Source organism: Falco punctatus (genome assembly GCF_963210335.1).
Source record: "Falco punctatus genome assembly, chromosome: 7".
Lineage (NCBI taxonomy): Eukaryota > Metazoa > Chordata > Aves > Falconiformes > Falconidae > Falco > Falco punctatus.
In genome coordinates, this window is record NC_137587.1 from 55,783,480 (window position 1) to 55,803,227 (window position 19,748).

Below are 19,748 nucleotides of genomic sequence, written 5' to 3' on the forward strand. Positions count from 1 at the left end.
TAAAATAAGCCTTCAAATAAGTTAACTATAACTTTATTCTGATAAAAGGCATCTCCATTTTCTTTTCTTCAAAATTCTTTTGTCTTTTTGATACATTTTTCCACTGAGAAACTTTCAGAGGAAGTAATTCCAGGGGAAAAAACAAACAACAACAACAACAAAAAAAAAAAAGTGCTAGTGAGTTTACTTAAAAAGATAGGAAATAAGAGAAACAAAATCAGGGGTTTTTGTCAAAGTTAAGGTAAATGTGATTTTATCATTTTATGTAGTACATATCCTACACAAAAGCCATAAGACATGAAAGATAAGGTGGTAGAATAAATTTTAAGTTAAAACATAATCCAGTTACAGTTAAGCTTTGCTAGATAATTTACCAAAAGGGCAGCACAAAACTTCCATACAACTAGCAGTTAGATGTATTGCTTTTTATGACTTTCCTTCATGCCTCTGATAAGAGAGTTGTTATCCTGACCTGTTAGCTGAATTTCTAATCCATTATCTCTGCATAGAACCATGTATTCTAGGCTGCAATCAGGATGAAGTCATTGCATGATTTTTGAAGCCATAAACGAAGATGAAATCAATCTCACATTTTCTCTTTGAGGAAAAAATTGATGCTATTTGCAAGCATTGTACTCCTTGTTGCGTGTTCAATGGCCACAACACAAGTGAGATACACTCTTGAACTTCTGCCTTTATCAGTTTTGTCAAAGTAAACTTCCTAAATTCCACTTTTTGAAAGCTGCAGGGTCAACTATGAAGTGATCTTAGAACTGTTAGTCCAATCTCCCCACAGTGACCTTTTTACCATCTTCATGTAAACTCCAACAGTTCAGACACAAGGTAGTCAAGATCACTTGTACCACAGTAGAAGAACTGCTTGATATAACCAACCAATGTCTTTCTTCATATAATAACAACAAAAAATAAGCGATTCATAAAGAAAAGACATCCCAGAAAGTCTTAACTCCTCAGGAATTTTGAGCTTCCTCATAACATCAATTGATATTTTAAAACATTGTCAAAATATCTTAAAATTGACAAACTTACACTGATACTAAATTCACTTAATTGAAAAGAAAGTGAACTTCAACATCTCTTTGTTTTCAAATTGTCAGTTTGTCACTTTTTAAATATGTCATCCTTGAAATAAACTCACAAAACTTTAAGAAGCTTGTTTGCTGACAGCCATTTAGCCCAATCAATATGCTGCTTGTCACTTGAACACTCATTACTTTTGAATTGCATCAGGATACAAAATATCTATTATTAACACTTCATGGAAAGGACATACCTGTTTATTCCCACTTCAAGACACATTTGCATACAAAATATTACCTGGAATGCGGCCTTCAAGAAATTGTTCAAATGAAAGATGGCTTTTAAAAAAATAGCAATTTCTTTGGGCCTATTGAAATCTTTTAAAGGGAAGCTTTGCATTAATCTCAGAGCCCCATAGCTCCCAAACAAAGAATGATTTCTGGTTACCCACTCCTAAACTCCTATTGATGTCACTGTGTAATTCCTGCTTTACTATTAGTCTATCATGGCTTTTTTCTCAATAAGACAGTAAATCAATAGTGCTGACAGAACTCAGCTACTGATTAACTTCTCTCTGTTAATAAGTGTTCTCACACTGAGCATCACCACTGCATCCACCATATAGTTAACCATGAATCACAAAGAACAGCATAAGAACAATACACAGTGAAGAGTTAATTCTATATAATCTTTTTTTTAAATATTGTAACACATACCAATATTTAATTTAATGGCATAAACTATATACAGATGTGCTATACTCATTTTGCAAACTAAGAAATAAAGCAAACAGGGAAGATTTGCCTAGGCAAATCTGTGTCACTATCACTGTTGAACTCCAAGTTATAAGACCAGTCAATATAGCGCCACTATTTTGTCACGGTTTTTTTTCCAATACTCAGCACAGCTGTGGAATGATACAAGGGGTAACTCACATGGGTAGTCTCCTGCTTATTGTTAGCCTTAGGAATCAATTACTATGCTCTGTATTTTATAAAAAAGCACATCCATCTCAGAGAAGTGACAATTATTTATTCAAGTAAGTCAAGCAAAACAGTCTCTACCACACATAGGATTAGTAGCTAAAGATATAATCGAAGTGATGTACAAAACCGGCGTGGGAGAGAGGAAAGGGGAAAATCCATTTGATAGTACTCAAGGCTACCACTGTGTTAAAAAAACAAACAAACAAAAAACCCCCAAACCTCTAAATGCATCTTTTTATAATTATTGCCAGTACTTCATAGCACTCATTTCAAATCTGTTAAAGAGCTAAGGCAAACAAAAAAACCCTCCACCTGTTACTGTTTCTAGCAGCACAGTGAACATGAAACTGAAACACAGATACTAGGATTGGATTACTGTAAGAGAATTCTGGTTTGGATTTTTGTTTTTTTAATCAATAAGCAGACCAGCAATTAAAGAACCCTATCTAGTCCTGCACTGTCTTTTTAAAAGCTATTCATTTCTGATTTACAGTTTTCCCTCAAATGATTAACTCCTCTCCCCTCCCAAACATGGGAGGGATTTCCCCAATAGTTTTATCTTAGTATTGCTATATCCTATATGATTGCAACAAGGTCTAACTATTGTTATTTCAGAGACACCGAGGCAATTTATCATAGAGAAAGATACATTCTCCAACAACACAGTTTGGCACTTTCCCTGTCTAGTCATACAATGCCTCTGGTGAACCACTGGATGTAATCTCACCTTTGATCAGAACTGCCTAATTCAATTTCTTATTTCCATAGGTTAGGATCAAAAGCATGCACTCCAAATATTCTTACTGGAACTTAAGCCACCTGTATATTTTCTAGTACAGTAAGAATTCAGGTTTGTTTCAGCTGTGAAGAAATACTTGAAGCAATAGTGCTCCACTACTACTTCATGGGAGGTATTTTGTTATTGTCTATTTTAAAGATCATCCACTTGAGAAAACTACACACACACACACTCATCTCTGTTCCAAGCTAAACCTACGTTCCTAAGCCTCCAAGAATAGTTAAAAAATACAAAAAAAAAAAATACTGTTACTTCTCTGTTCTCTAAAGGCCTCCAGTGATGGATACGCTACCTACACCCTGCTCTAATGCTTAAAAGCCTTCCTTGTGCTTACTAAAGGTCATGATTTCTTTTTCCAGTTTGTTAAGGATAGTAACAGTTCCCTTCTTGTGGAAGCAAGATCTTACAGCATAAATACCTACACACAGGGATTACTTTCTGTGGAAAAATACTTATTTTGCTTTATCTGTTCGTTTGCCTCTGTTATGAGGCTCTATGAATATTACATCTTCTGTAAAATACATCAGGAATGTTTAGTTTCCTGATCTTCTTGTGCTGCTTGTTCTTTTTGTCGATGGTACTTTTTTAGCCAATTCCAAGAGTAAAGCTTATTGTGATTAGGCATTGGCAGAGATTCATCTTCCATGCCTCTCAGATTTTCTAAGCAAAGAATAGCATTTAATGTCACATCAATTGTACTAAATCAACGATGAGATGTTACTAGTATGTTTCTGAAAATCAGTTTATCTTCAGGAAGAAAAGCCAAAAGACCAAGGCAACACAAAAACTAAGCCACTGAAGCATAAAGCACTAAGATCATAAGCATATTTCAGGCACAATAACTTTATCAGGAGAAAAATCTTACTCAATTTGTAGGTTAAAATGAAGTTAAATAAACTCTTAATGTTAAAGCAAACTACTAATCTGATATAACAAGCGATCAGGCCAAACATTTTATTTTGCTTTGTGCAAGATCTCTTAATGTGTGCACAGGCCCAGAAAAAACAGAAGCTTGGTTGAATAAAATGCTAGCATGTAACTTTGCATTACAAACACATCTAATTTTCACTAAAAAAAGGCCGCTTATTAAGACAAGGTTTAGATCTAAGCTCTGACTTGCCTTCAGCATTAGGCATATGCTTGGTGCAGGCGTCATGGTAAGAACGTAAGCCACCCAACTGAGAACACAAAAGGTGTCCATTTCCCTGTATGACTATTTCTATTACCATGGGAAATTCCTAATATAATGTTCAGTTAAACAGCATCAGAACGATTTAAATACTTTTTAGATTAAAGTTTCTCCCCTCTAATATCTACATGTCTCCTTGCAAGACAACTCAGCTGTTCAAGAGCTGGGTTTTCATAGTCTCCAATGTCCCAAATTAGAAGCATATGAAGACCAAAATTTAACAAGCTTACAATGAAACAGTAATTCAGGATTTAAATGACCTTTTAAATATTTATAGAAATTTTCCACTTCTTTTCAGAAAGACTTGCACATGAGATATTTGATTACATCTCCCATCCACCTGATATTCAAACTCTTTAAAAGACTTACAATAACTTCATCACCATCTTTCAGCCCCAACGTAATACTAGATTAACTGCTGAGTAATTTTTCCTTATTTCAGTGCGGTCAGTTAATCTGACTACTTTGCTACAAAAAACAGTTCAATGGCACAGTGACAACCCAAGATTCCCGCTCATGCATGCTAACTTGTTTACTTAACCATCTTCTAACTGTCAAACTCAAAACTACTTTGAAGAATGGTAGTAGGAAGAAGCATATTAACATTCCTTTATTCAAAACTTCTTTCAAAATATGAACGAAATGCAGCTGATTCATCAAATCATGAAGTTACTGACCACATCACATTATTTATTTGCTTTTAAACTTGGAAATAAATTTATCCCACTGACTAGACAATTAGACAAAAGGATGACTGTTCACAGAGAGATTCTGTAAAAGCATCTTAAGACTACAGTAGTCTCTGTCTACAAAAAAACCTGGATTCTTTGGCATTTTGATGACAGTTAGGCCAGGACTTGTCCTGCCTACTTCCTCTAATGAGCTAACATTCAGCTTCCAAAAAAATAAAATTAAAAAAAAAAATCAAACCAGTGATAAAGTAGGATGCAGAAACTGAGATCATGTGAATCAGAAAAACACTCTTCCCACAAGACCCCAGTATAAACAGATCTTTTTCCCACAGGCTCAGTCTATGAATTATCACAAAGGCAACAGAACTCAGTAAAAAAGAAAACTGAATTGATTCCCAAAAAAGCAGGAAAAAAATAGCTCAAAGGAACTGATGAAGCTGCATCTCAGACGGGGTTTGATTAGTATTTACCAGTAAACAGGTTTGGCTTTGCTGTAAAAGCATAAAGTGGCACTGGACAGCACGGCACTCAAGAACAAGCAGTATTTTCCAAAAAGCCTACACACAAGTGAAACAGGAAGGTAAATCCGTGACCTTTAAGTTTTTTGGTAGGGCATTGTACACACTAAAGACAAAACTTCTGTGTTTCTCAGAAGTTATCAGCAGTAAATTTGCAGTAGTGTCAAGGCTGGAAGGCAACTGATGGCATTCTTTTTCTGTATTTTTACTTTCGAATTCAAGACACTACTCCCCAGTATAAGCTAGTTTCCTCCTGTACAACAGACTGTGTGAACGCTGAACAGGAGCAGATTTTAATCCACAAATTATTTACTAGACCTTGGGGAGTTAAGATCCAAAGTCTCATACAACTTATCTCAAACTTCTTTCAAAACACCAATCCCAAAAAGCTGTGTGAAATAATTACCACTTAAAATACTGGAAAGTGGAGACAGCTGCTTCATAAGCATTGCTTCAAAAAGGCTTGGTTGCTTTAAAACAATTGATGTATTTAAAAGGAATTACAGAAAAGCAAAAAAAAAAACCCAAGAAAACACAAAAACCCCACCCAACACCACACCTTAAAAAAAGCCCATTTAGTTAATGACAACAGATAATTATATATTGCTACTTTTAACACTTTTTTACCCCCAGAAACATAGAATATTTTTTTTTAAATACAGGTGTTGCCTCATGTAGAGTTCTGGGAGTATCTCTAGTGTACATTCTCTTGGATTGCTGACTACCTCAGCTTAGGCACATGACTTCTTCCTGCTTTGACCAGTGATATTCACTGGTCTCTTTTCCTTTTCATGGAAAATTAAGAAACATTTACTTAAGGCACTAATGCCCGACTTACAGCAAATGGATTCAGTTCCTCTAGGTCTACAACCTTCCTGCTGCATACAGCCCTTTCAGAGAGACTAATACTGACTGAGGCTGCCAGCACAGGGAGAACAACTTTGTTCCATGTAGAGCTGTAACTGCACTGCAAGAAAGAGCCATGTGGAGAGACCACCCTGCTGTGCTCGCCTGCCACACCAAACCTTACCAGCAGCTAACATCAAACAGTTCAGTGCAAAAAATGGGATTTTAAGAGTTGGATTATTAGTTCCCTTTCATTAACCAGGAGTGGCATGGAACTGACATAAGAGATAGTACTACTTGGCAAAACCTGATTATGTCTGAATTCCCAGCTGCTCATGTGAGGCCATAGTTTGTACAGTTTCGGAGCAACAGTGAAAAAGAAAATACTTGGTACCTATGCTGACCACATAAACAAAGCAAGTGATCAGGATAATTTCCCTTAATTATCACATCTAATAAAAAAATGTCTGCTTAGGCAGTGGTATCATCAGTAGAACTTACAAGATATTTCTAGGAAAAAATATCAAAACAATGTTTAAAAACCCATTTATATTAAATATTATTGAAGTACTGATGTTTCTCAATATTAAAAATTTTTCAGAAACAGATGCTGAAGTTATGGTTTCTGGATTAATATGCAACACAGATAAGATGGCCAAACTATAATCATTTCCCATGCCTCTAAAGAAAGTTTCAGAATCTCATCCTCTTTCTGTTTCAGAAGAAAAAAAATACTCCGAGGCCAGGGAACCACACAGATTTAATGACCAATGGAAGGAATTGTCTCTGCTGTCAGAAACTCAGTCACACCCTTAGATCCCACTGTAACTGAATGGCGGTTTACAGGAACTAGAAACCTTACACTAAATGCCCCTTCCATCTGAGAAAATTCTTTAAATTATAGAAACACATCAGTAGTTTTAAGAGCAGCTCTTACCTTCTGAATAGCCCTGGCCCATCTTGCTTTTGCGAAATTACTTTCATCAGCTTGATCTTTATTTCTCCTGGAGAAGTGGGGACAGAAAAAAAAAAGTACTTAGAACAGCAAAGTATGGGGAAAAAAAGAAATACTAAAAGACCTTAGATAAGTCTATGGACAAGCAGATCAAAGCCAGCTAGAACCATCATCCATTTGTTCTGTATTTCCTCTGTATATAGTATCCTCTACATACTGGAAAAATTAGCTCTGTGGAGGCTATTCTTTACATAAAATCAAGAAAACTTATCCTGGTAATTAGTGTAACAGTAACTTTACACTTAGTAGAAAAGAGCTGATCCAAAGTCACACACTCATCCTCCTACTCTATATGACAGGCTGTTCAGTAAGTACTGTTTCAGCACGTGGATTCACAAGTGCCTTTGCTTTGTCAGTATTAAATCCAAACAAACTATGCAAAATAATGGAGGAAAACACTTCATTATGATCTATTTAGCCATATTATTTAATATGGAACATTTATTTTATTCATGTCTGATGAATGACTTGACACCATGAGCTAGATCAATATTTGTTGCAGGGGATGACCAGGTTTAAGATAATCTTCTAATGTATTTTTCCATTATTGACATCTATTTTCAACTCCAGTTCACTTTCTCCAGAAGGTAAATAAAAGTAAAAATCTCATAAAACCTGATATTCCTATTTCAAACAGCTTTGTTTCTTGCCTAGGGTTTGAATGTTAAAATAAAATATAACAAACTGAAAATACTTAAGTTTTTATAACTACTGTTTTGTCTTATTTTCATTACAATTGAAGATAAGGGTAAAGAAACACATTTCTCTTCCATCTTCTCCCTATTAATTTCAAACTGCCCCGCCACACTCTACTTGGGCTGTTAGCTGATAAAACAAAACAATGTTTACAGTGAAGAGTGCCCAGACCTGACGGTGATTTGGCTGTAAAGTTAGAACACAGCATACATATGCTTGGTTTAGTATACAGGAAAAAATAAGCAGGCACTAGACAGTAACTACAGTGAAACACATTGCAGTATCTCCATATGCTGATTTGCTCTGCTGTAACAAAAATATTAAACTGCAGTTCTGAAACAATTCCCACCTATTCAGGCATTCTGAAGCAATCAAGCTATATTCAAGCAGAGAAGACAGACTCGCAGTATCCCCTTTGGATTACAGGGGGTTCCATTAATTTGAAGAGTATACTGGCTTGAAAAGACATGATTTCTGTTCCATATATTATTAACACACTATAAAAAAGTATTGGTAAAGGAATATGTTTCCCAGTTATAGTGGTTCATAAATCAGGATTACAAGGTCTTTGACACTGAATGGCAAGAAAAGAAAACAGCAACAACAAAAAACACTCAAACCACCAAGAGAGGAAAAAAAAACCCCTTTGAATTCCTTCAGTAAAGGCATATCCTTTTCAGACACAGAACTAGCACTGTCACCAAGTCTTTGCAAGCTGCACTAAGTGTGTTACTAAGAAGACATCAAGACATCTTGGAACCATTTATTCCTCTCAAGGCTTGGAATAAAGCTCTACAAGGGAAGGCAAAAAACCCACAACATTCCAAAACAACATGCGCGCCCCCCCCCCCCAAAAAAAAAAAAAAGCCACCACAACAAAACTTACATTTGATCACATAAACACCATTAACAGAACTCTAAAAAATCTTTGAAATAAGAGTATGTTATGCAATCTGTTGCCCCCATGCAGAAGCTGTACAGTTACACAGGCCCATTATAACGAGGTTTCATTATTCAGCGATTTCACCACACCTGTGAAGAATGTTGGTTCAAGCTGAAAAATGCCAGTTCAGTTCATGGCTGTTAAGGACAGGTTAAAATTAATTACCTATTACTACTTAGTATAGCCTCTACCACTCTTGCAAGAATCTAATTAAAAAAATACTGCCTTGTACAATAACAGTTAAGTAACAATATCAAAATACACAGTAAAATTCTATAGGTACAATCTATAGAAGACAGTGGCATCCCGTCTATTAAGTAAAGTTGCAGTATATTTATATTATACCTCAGTGATATCCCTGGGTTCACACATTACTGTCTAATTATCTTGGACTTTTGGAATCATGCTTTTTTATCTGAGGAGAAAAATGTTCTCTCTGATAGGCACAGCTGAGTGCACATGATGCAAACTAAGTATGAAAAGGATTGTCTTCCCCTGCCCTTGTCTCCGAGGCTGAATATTTGCAGGTTTAGCCTTTTTCCTTTTGACATTATTCACTTTTTTGTATTGTAAGGTAAATCAGCCAAGTGATACTAGTAATTAGCCCAACCTATCCTGCAGCTGTTAACTAGACTGGAAATACTAGTTAATAATTAACCTTAGGAATTCTGAGGGCAATTAACCTCAAGGTCAGACAGAGAGCTGGTTGTCAACATTGATTGAGAAGGAACAGAGAAAAACAGCTCTCTCTGCCTTAACTGAAAGTAAATAGGGTCGAGGGAATTCTTAAGTTTTGAGGCAGACAAAAAATATTTAACTGGTTTGGGAGACTTTTAGAAAGTCATAATTCTGTGATCAGACTGCTGAGCAGTGCAGACAAGGCAGTTCAATACATTTCTCCTCGTGCTACATAACCACTCGCACAGACAGGCACAGTAGGAGCAGCTTCTTTACCTGTTCGCTTCCTGCTGACACAGTGATAGGTCCAGTTTAGTCAACAAATGATTATTAAATTTCTATTCAGATCTATCAAAATTACTTGGTCCCCTGGCAGACAACAGTTTCTCAATACTGACTGAAGCCTCCAGATGACTTGCAGTTTACAGGAATTCTGAGTAGCAAAGACCAGCAGATACTACTGGGAGCGATCTGTACTGCTAACTGAACAGCGCCTGAGGAATGTGTTTTGTTGAAGACAAACACATCACTATAATTTTTTGAAACCAAGAACAGAGCAGAACCAGCAGATTAGGACACAAGCATTAAATCAGAAGATAATGGGAATCATAGCTGATAATTAGAAGACCATTAATTCACTGTGGCAGACAACAAAAAAGTTTGGAAACCAGGCAAATGCCTTAAGAGTGCCTGAAAATCACACTGATTGACAGTTTCTACAACATAGTGCCCAGCTGTGGTCTCTGAACCAGCGCAGTTCACAACACAAGAACAATCAGAAGGGGAAAACTGGAAGAGAAGTCTCATAATGAGAAGACCAGCAATATTTGGATATGTCAAGCTAAGCGAGAAGCCTGGGTCAAAACTTTGACGCATTGTGCATCAAACTTGGTAGGCCTCCACATCTCTTAGCCATAAGGACCAAAATAATTAACCTTGTTGCAGTCAATTTACCAACAGAAGACAGTTATGCGCAACGGAATGCACAGGCTGGATAAATGTAAGGGCTGTTCAGTCTGGTTTATCAAAACCCAAGGATTTTTAATAGAAAACAGAAGTTACACTGACACTTTTACTTAATAGATGTTTTCCTCTCAATTATGCTGCCCAAATACATTAAAATTGGTCTAGTATTTCAATGATGATTTGCATTTCTTGTAAAATTAAATCTCGCTACAGAATTTGGTGTAAAGCAGTTGAAGTGTGGCCATATACACACAAACAATGATATCTTCTGAATGTTTGTTTGCAATAGGCAGTCCTGAACATCTGCATTGATTCCTAACCATTCATCATTAATGTCGATTTTGTCAGCTTTGAATATAACTGAAAATAAACTATGGAAGAAAAATGGAAATAACTACACTCTATTATGACGTATTATGACTTTTTAAATCAGCAGTTCCCACTCCCCACTAGCAACAAGTCATGCTGGAACTAACATCTTTGCTTAATCTTTCTGTTACAGATTGTTTTAAGCGTGAGTTGTACTTGGGTGGTATACTGCCACACAACTGTGTTGTTTTGCTTTCTTCAAATACGCTTTTCAGGAAGTTGTGATAATAGGCATTCTTGTAAGAATATGGGATAAGGATGCTGATGGTGATTTCTAGTTTTATTCTGCATTCTTTTGTAGTTAAGAAGGATAAGAAAGAGTAATTAACAGCTTCTGTTCTCTAGAATACCAAAAAAAGTAACTTCTGAAACATGCACAATTTAACGTGCATTGGAAGTATATGATACGTTCATAAGATACTTGAAACTTCTGAGGGAGGATTTACATATCTGTTACTCATTTATACTGCAGCAGCCCAAGTTCTTTAGGAATATCTTTGTGTGCAGTGAGGCCCTAGATGTAGAAGCTGCTACCACAGTCTTGCATATCAAGCCAAAGTGACATTAGCAATATTACATACACCTGGGCTACAAAAGCTTGTCCTTGTTATAGCACCTGCCAGATGATCTGAAGCTGACTGCACTGAAAGAGCTTCCAGCTGACAACAATCTGCATCAGTAGCTTTCAAGTCGACTCATGCACTCAGAAGGGAACACCGTTCTTATTGGAAAGTATATCTAGGATATGGAACTCTAAAAATGGCATCCCATTAAGGATTATTGTACTATAAAGCTATAATTCCATTTTAACTAATTTCATCGTTCTTGATTACACAGTACAGATAGAAGAATCAGTACAACATTAAAAAGGAGTAAGTAGCAGTTTAGTAAAGTTTAGGAAGAACTGTAAGCAGTACATGTCCATCTTGGCTATAATCACAACTTGATAAAATTGCAAAGGAGAATTAAGCAAGCCAGACTTCCCACAGTTAGCTATAACACAGTAAGGCTTACTCCTTTAAGCCTTGCATATATTCACATAACTTAGCATTACTCAACTACTTCATAGAGATATTTTTGTGTGTCTTAGTGACAACAGAAGGCAAGCTTTGCTCCAAGATACTTTTTTTGTAGCATTAAATCTATATCCCTACACAGGTTCCTATTTATAGATGCTCAAGTTGCATTTAAAAATTTAGTTTTCAAACACAGGCAGAGAACAATAGGTCAGCAACCAGTTACTAATCTCTACAGTAAAATTTTAGTTTTCAATTTAACTATACTTTCTCCTTTTGAATTTGCTTTCTTATGGTCTACAATCATAAATTTCAGTAGCTATATGGTCATCTTCAATCATATGTTTATATCAGTTATATTGCTGCTGAGTTTCACTTGAAATAGTTTGCAGTTCTGAGTTCTTGGTGGTTTTTTTCTGTTTTAAAACTAAAATTGTGAGTCTTTATTTGGGACAAAATATTTGATTTTATCTTCGCTTGTATTTTGAGAGCAACATTATCTACAGTAATGAAATAATATTTTCTGATTTCTTTGAGATCACCTGCCTAAAATACACAGTACAGCAATAACATCCATCTTCTAACTATTCAGATACAAATGTTTATTAACACATGAACAGAAGCTAGAATAAGCTTACATATGCTTTAGTTAAGTTCTTAGCCATTTTTATTTCCCTAATTCTTTTTCTGGTTAATTACCTAATCATTAAGAAAGTAAGTCTTATATAAGACATACACCTTTTGACTCACCTCTAGAGAAAATGAATGAAGTTTCAAGGCATGCATTTATCCCCACAGCAGAACTCATATTTTTCCAAAGTATGAATATTTCCTCCACTTTTTTCAAGGTTTCCATAGGTATAATTTGTATTGATACTGATCTTGATATTTTCCTGAAAGAAGATGTCTATTCCTGCTTGTTTTTTAGAAGTAACCTGAATCAAGTCCATTACCTGCACAGCTGTTAAAGATAACCCATCAATGACTGCAGCCTGGTTACCCCTCCTCTTCCTGGGCATAATTAACTACTTGTTGCAAGGGAAGTACCTGTCTCTCCCTAGTGTGTTTTCATCCTTCAGACTATACATTTATGGGTTGCTGCTGTTAAACCTGATTCAGGAAGTCAGGGCTTGCTTTAACAATTATTTTCAAATTAGGTTATTTTAGTATTCTGACTTACAAACTTTTGTTTCATATCAGGTAAATAGTAAACTAATCTGTGTTGTTGAGAATGGGTACTGGGAAAGGGAGACAATAACTGCTTAAATCTCTGTATTTGTCAAAGTCCTTAATTTGGTACACTATGAATTTAGCATGTAAGTTGTGCTTGTCCTGAATTTTGCTACCATAATTATAATTAATAACAATTATAGTTTATTATAATTAATTATATATATGCTTTTCTGCCTTCTTTTAAGTAAGACCCATCATAGTAGCATTCAAACCTCTTGCACAGGCTTTGAGGCATCCTGTGATGTACCCATGGACACTAGACCTGAATTTAGTGCTCTAAGCATTTCAGAGGATTGACTGATCTCTAGGTGAACTACAAGTTTTGTCACTGATGTGAAAGGAGGCAAAATCTCACTCTAATACAGCTTTAATTAATTGAGCTGGACAAATCACATGAGCTCAAGATTAAAGATAGTTTCCATATATGAACAGGAAAGCAGCCCAAATAAAAGGTCAAACTAAAATGAAATCAGATAAATTCTCTTTGTGAACATAATTTGAAACTGCACTGACAGAAGAAGCAGAGAGGTAAAATCAAACATTTTGTTGGGAAATGGCAATTTAGAAGGATTAAATTTGAATCAATAGAGGAATAGGGAAGAACAAATTCTGAAAGTGTTCTATAGCTGAGGGGTTGTGGATTATGAAGTTTCTTTCATCATCTTTGAGTACTTTTTTTTTCTAATGCAAAAATAAGCAGAGAGACATAAAACCAGTTGTCATTCAAGACATACTGTTAGATCCTCTGTGAAACACCTTAATTTATACTGCCGTTTGCATATTGTGAGAAACTAAACACTCTGAGGCACAGCTCTACAGTATGATAGAGGAATTCTATTTCACTCTGACAGCAAAATGCTGAAAGATCTGTTTGTGAATCTCAACAGTTAGAACTCCATCAGTGCAAAAGCTAATATACACAAAAAGGCAAGATGTTTTGTATAGAAACTTCAATTCATATTGAGAACAAACACTTAGACAAGGTTTACAGTGACAGCCAAAGGAATGTGACATTTTATTATACTCCTGAGACAACCACAAAATTATTTAGGAATAAACTTATCAAGTGCATAGATTTTTGTTTCTTTTACGTCACTCCAAATGATGTAGATGCCTTTTGGCATCATTTGGAAATTTTCTTATTATTTGATGAACTACTTTTCTCAAATATTAATGTGCACTTTTCTCAAAGGGCTTGGTTTGCAAGACTAAGTGGCACTTTCTTTTCATTATGCTGAAGGAACTTATGCAATTACATTAAACCTGTTCTGAAGAACCACTGCAGTTGAAGGCCTGGTGCTAGAGCGTGTGAAAACAGATGTACAGTAATCCATGCCTAAAATATTTAAATTCCAACTCTTGCCACTCAAAGATGTGAACTGGACTGAAAGCTGTCATTCTCATCGGTACAAACCACAGCTTGTGATTTTGGTCTTAGTATACTTAGTATCGTGCCAGTAAGTAATAGCTCGTATTTTTCCCTATATTGCTACAGAACGGTATCGTTGAAGACAGATTCTTTTTTTTTTTTTTTAAAGTGTGCCAAGACAGCAACTCAAGGTCTTACAAATTAACCTCCAGGCTTTTCTGGTGGATACAAGGATACTACAAGGCAGTCTTGCTACCTAAGAAGTCCTCTCCAGATACACTGTCTCTTCAGTGCTGCAACAGCTACATTAATTGTTTCCCAAGTGCAAGATATTTATCAGAACAAAAGAACATACAGTTAGGGCAGAAACTGACTGTCAAGACCAAAGGCTATCACAGAAACCAGGTGACACAAAGAAGTACATGTTGGTGTAAGACACAAGCATGACACCGTTCTGCTGCCCAGTGAAGTGCCAGCTTCTAATCAATCCTGAATCTGTCAGTGTCATCTTGGACTGTTCCCAGAAATAAAACAATATTTAACACTTACAGAAATTTTATGGATTACTCCAGATTTTGCCCAGGTTTGCTAGGTTTGTCACTAAGCAGCATTTTTTTAGTCATCTGTTTCTCACCTATTTCAACATGGTATCATTAAAACCATTGTTTTCTTCTAAAATGTCCAACTCAAAAAATAATAATGTGGGTAGAATTTGGAAAGACATTTTTCTTTATTCAGATAAACTCAATCTTTCTTGCATGTTATCAAGTCTCTGTATTCATAAACAATGCCTAATCTTTCAAAGTTTTTCAAACAAATCAAAATCAGTACTATAAAGTTTTTGATTGTATATGCATGCAATAAAAAAAAAAAGTGACTTTTAGAATTAGGATGGACCTACAGAGCGTGTTACATCAAACTTCCACATCCAGATCTCTCTCTCTCCATTTCTATATCAATCTTAGGAAAAATATCCAAAACATCCAGTATCTTTCATGTCAAAGACAGTGTGAAACTCATTATTTGTAAGAGAAGTTTCACAGAAGATGCTGTACCATGATTATTGCCTGAACCTGGCCTCATGCATGAAACTGTATGAGTACTACAAATTTATCACGTACCTCAAATAGATCCTTACATGGATTCAATCCATCTCTACTTCTAAATTAAGTGAAGCATAGAAGTACATAACTACTGATAATTCCAGCAGGTTGAATAGCTGTAAGATTTTTGGCTTATTGTTTTAGTTAATGAAAAGATATAATAATAGTAGGACATAATAATTAATATGTAATAGTTAAGAAAATAAGAACAATTTTTGGAAGAATCTGTTCTTCAGAAGCTCTCAAATGATTTAAAGAACAGGAAATGTCCTTGCACTCCACCTGTACCAGGACGCTGAACGCTTAGCTAGTGTCCTACTATAATTCTTACCTACTGCAGCAAAATCCAGAACCAGATTTGCTTTAGGTAACTAACGCTGTTCCTATTTTCTCCTTCTAGCCAGCTTGATTTGCAGCCAGTAAGGAAGAGAAATAACAGAAGAAACTCCAGTGCTCCACACAGACTTCTTTACCTTAAAGAATATTTTATAATGGAAAATCTTATATGAAAGCATGTGTACTTACCTGCTGTAAATTAGATCTAATCTGCCCATATTGAAGTCATCTTTAAACAGACTCTTGCACTGCAAAAAGCAGTTGGGTTTTAGTCCAAACTTAATCTGTACCTGCAGCATCTGCACTTACGTGATCAGTGTTTTCCCTGACTTTCAGCAATTGCTGCACCATGAAGGAAAAAAGCTGCCTGCTCTCTCTCCACACCATTGGCATATATGGCTTTTCGAACCTCGAATCTTGATATTCACGTCAGAAATGAAAGTGTTTCCAAGGGAGATGATTTTACAGTTTGGGACTACAAATGAATCTACTGCATAGTAACTAAAAGTAACTGAGCTCAGGAGGACAATTCATTCAGTGAACTTGTTTAGTCATATATCAATGATTGCTAGTCCATGGACAATATGCTAGAAATGTCTGCATTGAAAATCCACATCAATACTTGAAATTGCATTTGAAAAATCCATACAAATAGGTAATCAGTTAATGAAATGAGGAAAAAAATAGTAATATGAATTTATAAGCAGCAGCTTACTGCTTTCATTGCAAACTAAACAAAATTCAAGACATGAGTTTGTAACCAAGTAATTGCTACGCAAATGTTATAAATTAATTCTCATGAAGTTTACCCTGCATGTGAATGTGTTGGTATCTTTCAGGGAACCAGCTTAAAGATGAAATATGGCACAGCACTAGGAGCCTAATGAAACTTCTCATAAACACTTGGTCCTCTTCCCAAGGGAGCTCTCTTTTCTCCTCTGTTGTATAGCGCTTTCTGTAGCATTCTTGTGCCTCTACCTGAAATGGCTGCATTTTCCTTTTTTTTTTGAGACCTAGTCATACAGACAAAGGGATTTTCCTTGCACAAGTATCGATACCCAACTTGACCATTTTAGCTTTTCCATAAATGAACAGCTTTTCTAGTAGTTTCAAGGGAATATTTGCACAGAGGTTGAATATACATCTTCTACACACAGCTGTAAGTATTAATCAGATAAACTACTTCCCAGAAGCTGACAAGGCTACTTAAATAAATTACTACTTCTGCAAGTAAGGTCTAAGCAAAGTCTATTAACCTATATACGATGTAAACTTTTGGGGAACGAAAGATGAAATAACTGCATAACAGTAAAGTGTTAATACAGTTACATGAGAACAGAAATGCATAAGAAGGCATAGGCCTTAATCTAGGACACACAAAAAAACCCAAAAGCCCTTCTTATTCCATTCACACCTAAAGAATTCATTGTGAATAATGTTATTACACAGAATCTCAGGGGAAGTCAGAACGATTTGTCAACTATTATGAAAGGTTGTCACCATAACAACAATACAAGACCATGAATATTAATAATGAAGTCAATTAAAGCTCAGTATCAGGTCACAACAGGATGCAAAACAATCACCAGAACACTTCTGATAGCCATAAGCAAAACAGACATTTGTGAAAAGATTTAAAGAAAACAAAGTTATAACATCAGATTACTGGGAGGAACAAAACAGGATATAGACTGATAGGGATAGATACTGAAAGAAATTAGTAATAATCTCTGCCATGTGGAAAAGATTTTTATATTTTAGTTTAATACATGAAGTATTTTATAGTTACGTTTTGGAGGCTTATTTTATATGTACCACAAACTTGGCTGTATCTTTTGTGCCAGAACCAGACATTATACCTCTTTTCCTCTCCTACTGGAAGATTGTCCATGATTATCTCATTCCTAGATTGAAGCATAAGGTCATGTTCAAAAACAAGGTATGACCTGCAGAATGTGTATATTTAAAAATTGTGCTGTATTAAACCCCAAATACAAAAATCTAATTTCTACAAGTTATTCAGAGCACCCCAAGCAGAGCCACTGAACAGTTCTAATTCCTTCTAATTCTGCCACAGAATGCCTGTCTTTACAGAGACATAACATAGATATATATAGCTATATATATCTATAGATATATAAAGCTCTCTAATTACATTTTCTTTTAATGTGAAATAATTTGGACAGGACCATTAAAAGAAAAATTCAGTTTTATCAGTTCCATTTATCATCAACATCTCAACAATTTAAAAAAAATGCACAGCAGTAATTTTCAATCAATATTGCCTGCCTCTCTATCAGGGCCCTGAGTGCACCAACAGACGCGGTAAGACCAGCCCTGCCTGGGGCCTCTGCAGGGCATCCATGAGCCCCACAGCTCCACTGAGGTTCAGCCTTGGCGCTCCAGCCGCTGCCTGAGGTTACCTTAAAGGAGTGACGGTCTCTAGCTCACGTGCAGCACTGCCTGTGTACCCATGGGTCCAGACCCTCACTCCTAGACTGACTGCCTGGCTTGAACTTGACCCTGCTTCACTGTTACTGACCTGCCTGGTGATCACTGTGTTGGGTCTTACCCGGGTTGCCATCACTAAACCTGATCCTGACCTGTAAGACCTGACTCAGCAGTCTGACCTTGAACCTCTTTCATCACCACAAACTTGTCTAGTCATCTGCAAGACTGTTTGACCCTCGCTGCTATTCCCAGGCTCGCCTAGGGGTAGTGGGCTGGGGCACTGGCTGGTGAGGCCACTGCCCTGCATGCTGTGTTATCCTGCCTGACTGCCCACCCCTCGGGGAGCAGCTGGCTGCACTGCCTCATCTTCACTTACCTAAGGCCTTAATTCTGCATGCCATATTCATAAAAACTCAGTTGAGTATGAAGATATTTGCTTTCAGTGTGCCATGAAGATCAGATTTGTAGCTGTGCACTAGTTAATTTTACAGCAAAGTTTTAAACAGATCCTACTAAGAACTTCATGATGTGAATTAAAGCATTTGACTTTAAAACCGAACAGAAATAACCTACCAAAATCTACTTGGGATAGTTCTAGGAATGAAAATGTACATCAACATGTCATATTAGCTCACCATCATTTGTTCTAAACTGCAATTTTGCCCTGCCAAAGTAAATGTGTTTTGTTCCCCGCTACTCTTAACAGTTTTACACATAATTGTTTTTCCTGACAGAATTGTCAAATTCCTACATGTTTTTTGTCTCAATTCTCTCAATGTTCTTTTTCCTCAATGTCTTTCAAGTAGAATATTTTCACTGCATACTTCTAACTGTTAATTTATCTCCTTTTCCACATTTTTTCACTCAAAATTTTTGAACATCTAAGAATAAAGCTGGTAACAATTGTAAAGTTGACAAAGTAGAGGCATATAACAAAACCCATAAAAATCTTTTAATCTTCAAATTCAATATTTATGGGACTTAGTATTCTCCAGCTCTAATTGTAAACTTTGTCTATACATCTATACTTTTCCTGCTGTGGAGACATACTGCAACATTCTTTAGAATTCTGAAGAAGTCTTTTGGCTTTTTTGTTAAAGTAGATTTTGAAAGAATTACTTTTGCTCCATCAAGAGCAATAGTTCTAGGCCACAGAAGATCTGAAGGAAAAACACATTTGAGAAAAGCTAGAGAATGGAACTGAACTTGGAAAGGGCAGCAGAGCAGGAAAGATCATCAATGAGCACGTTAGCTTGAGTGTCAGTTGAGAATTAAGCCTGAGAGAAAATGGAATGAACTCTCAGTGCTACAGTGATATTCAAAAGGGCTTAATTTTACATAAGGCTGTAAGCCACTATTACAACAACTTTCTCTTATTGAAAAGATCTGCCTTACTATGATAAAATAAATCAATAACATCATTTATTTACAGTTTTAAATAGCCGATCTATAAACTTAAAGCAAATATTACATAAAGCAGAATACCTTCCTACCCACACTGC

General features: G+C 36.0%; 1 protein-coding gene across 3 annotated transcripts in view; it reads right to left on the reverse strand.

Annotated features, from left to right (window-relative positions):
- UNC13C (unc-13 homolog C) overlaps positions 1–19,748 on the reverse strand; it is a 257,718-nt gene that overhangs the window by 203,759 nt on the left and 34,211 nt on the right. For all 3 annotated transcript variants that reach the window (XM_080396569.1, XM_080396568.1, XM_080396566.1), the window contains one exon: positions 7,009–7,075. In XM_080396569.1, the coding sequence (XP_080252695.1) occupies positions 7,009–7,075 (67 nt within the window). The remainder of the gene's footprint in view (positions 1–7,008; positions 7,076–19,748) is intronic.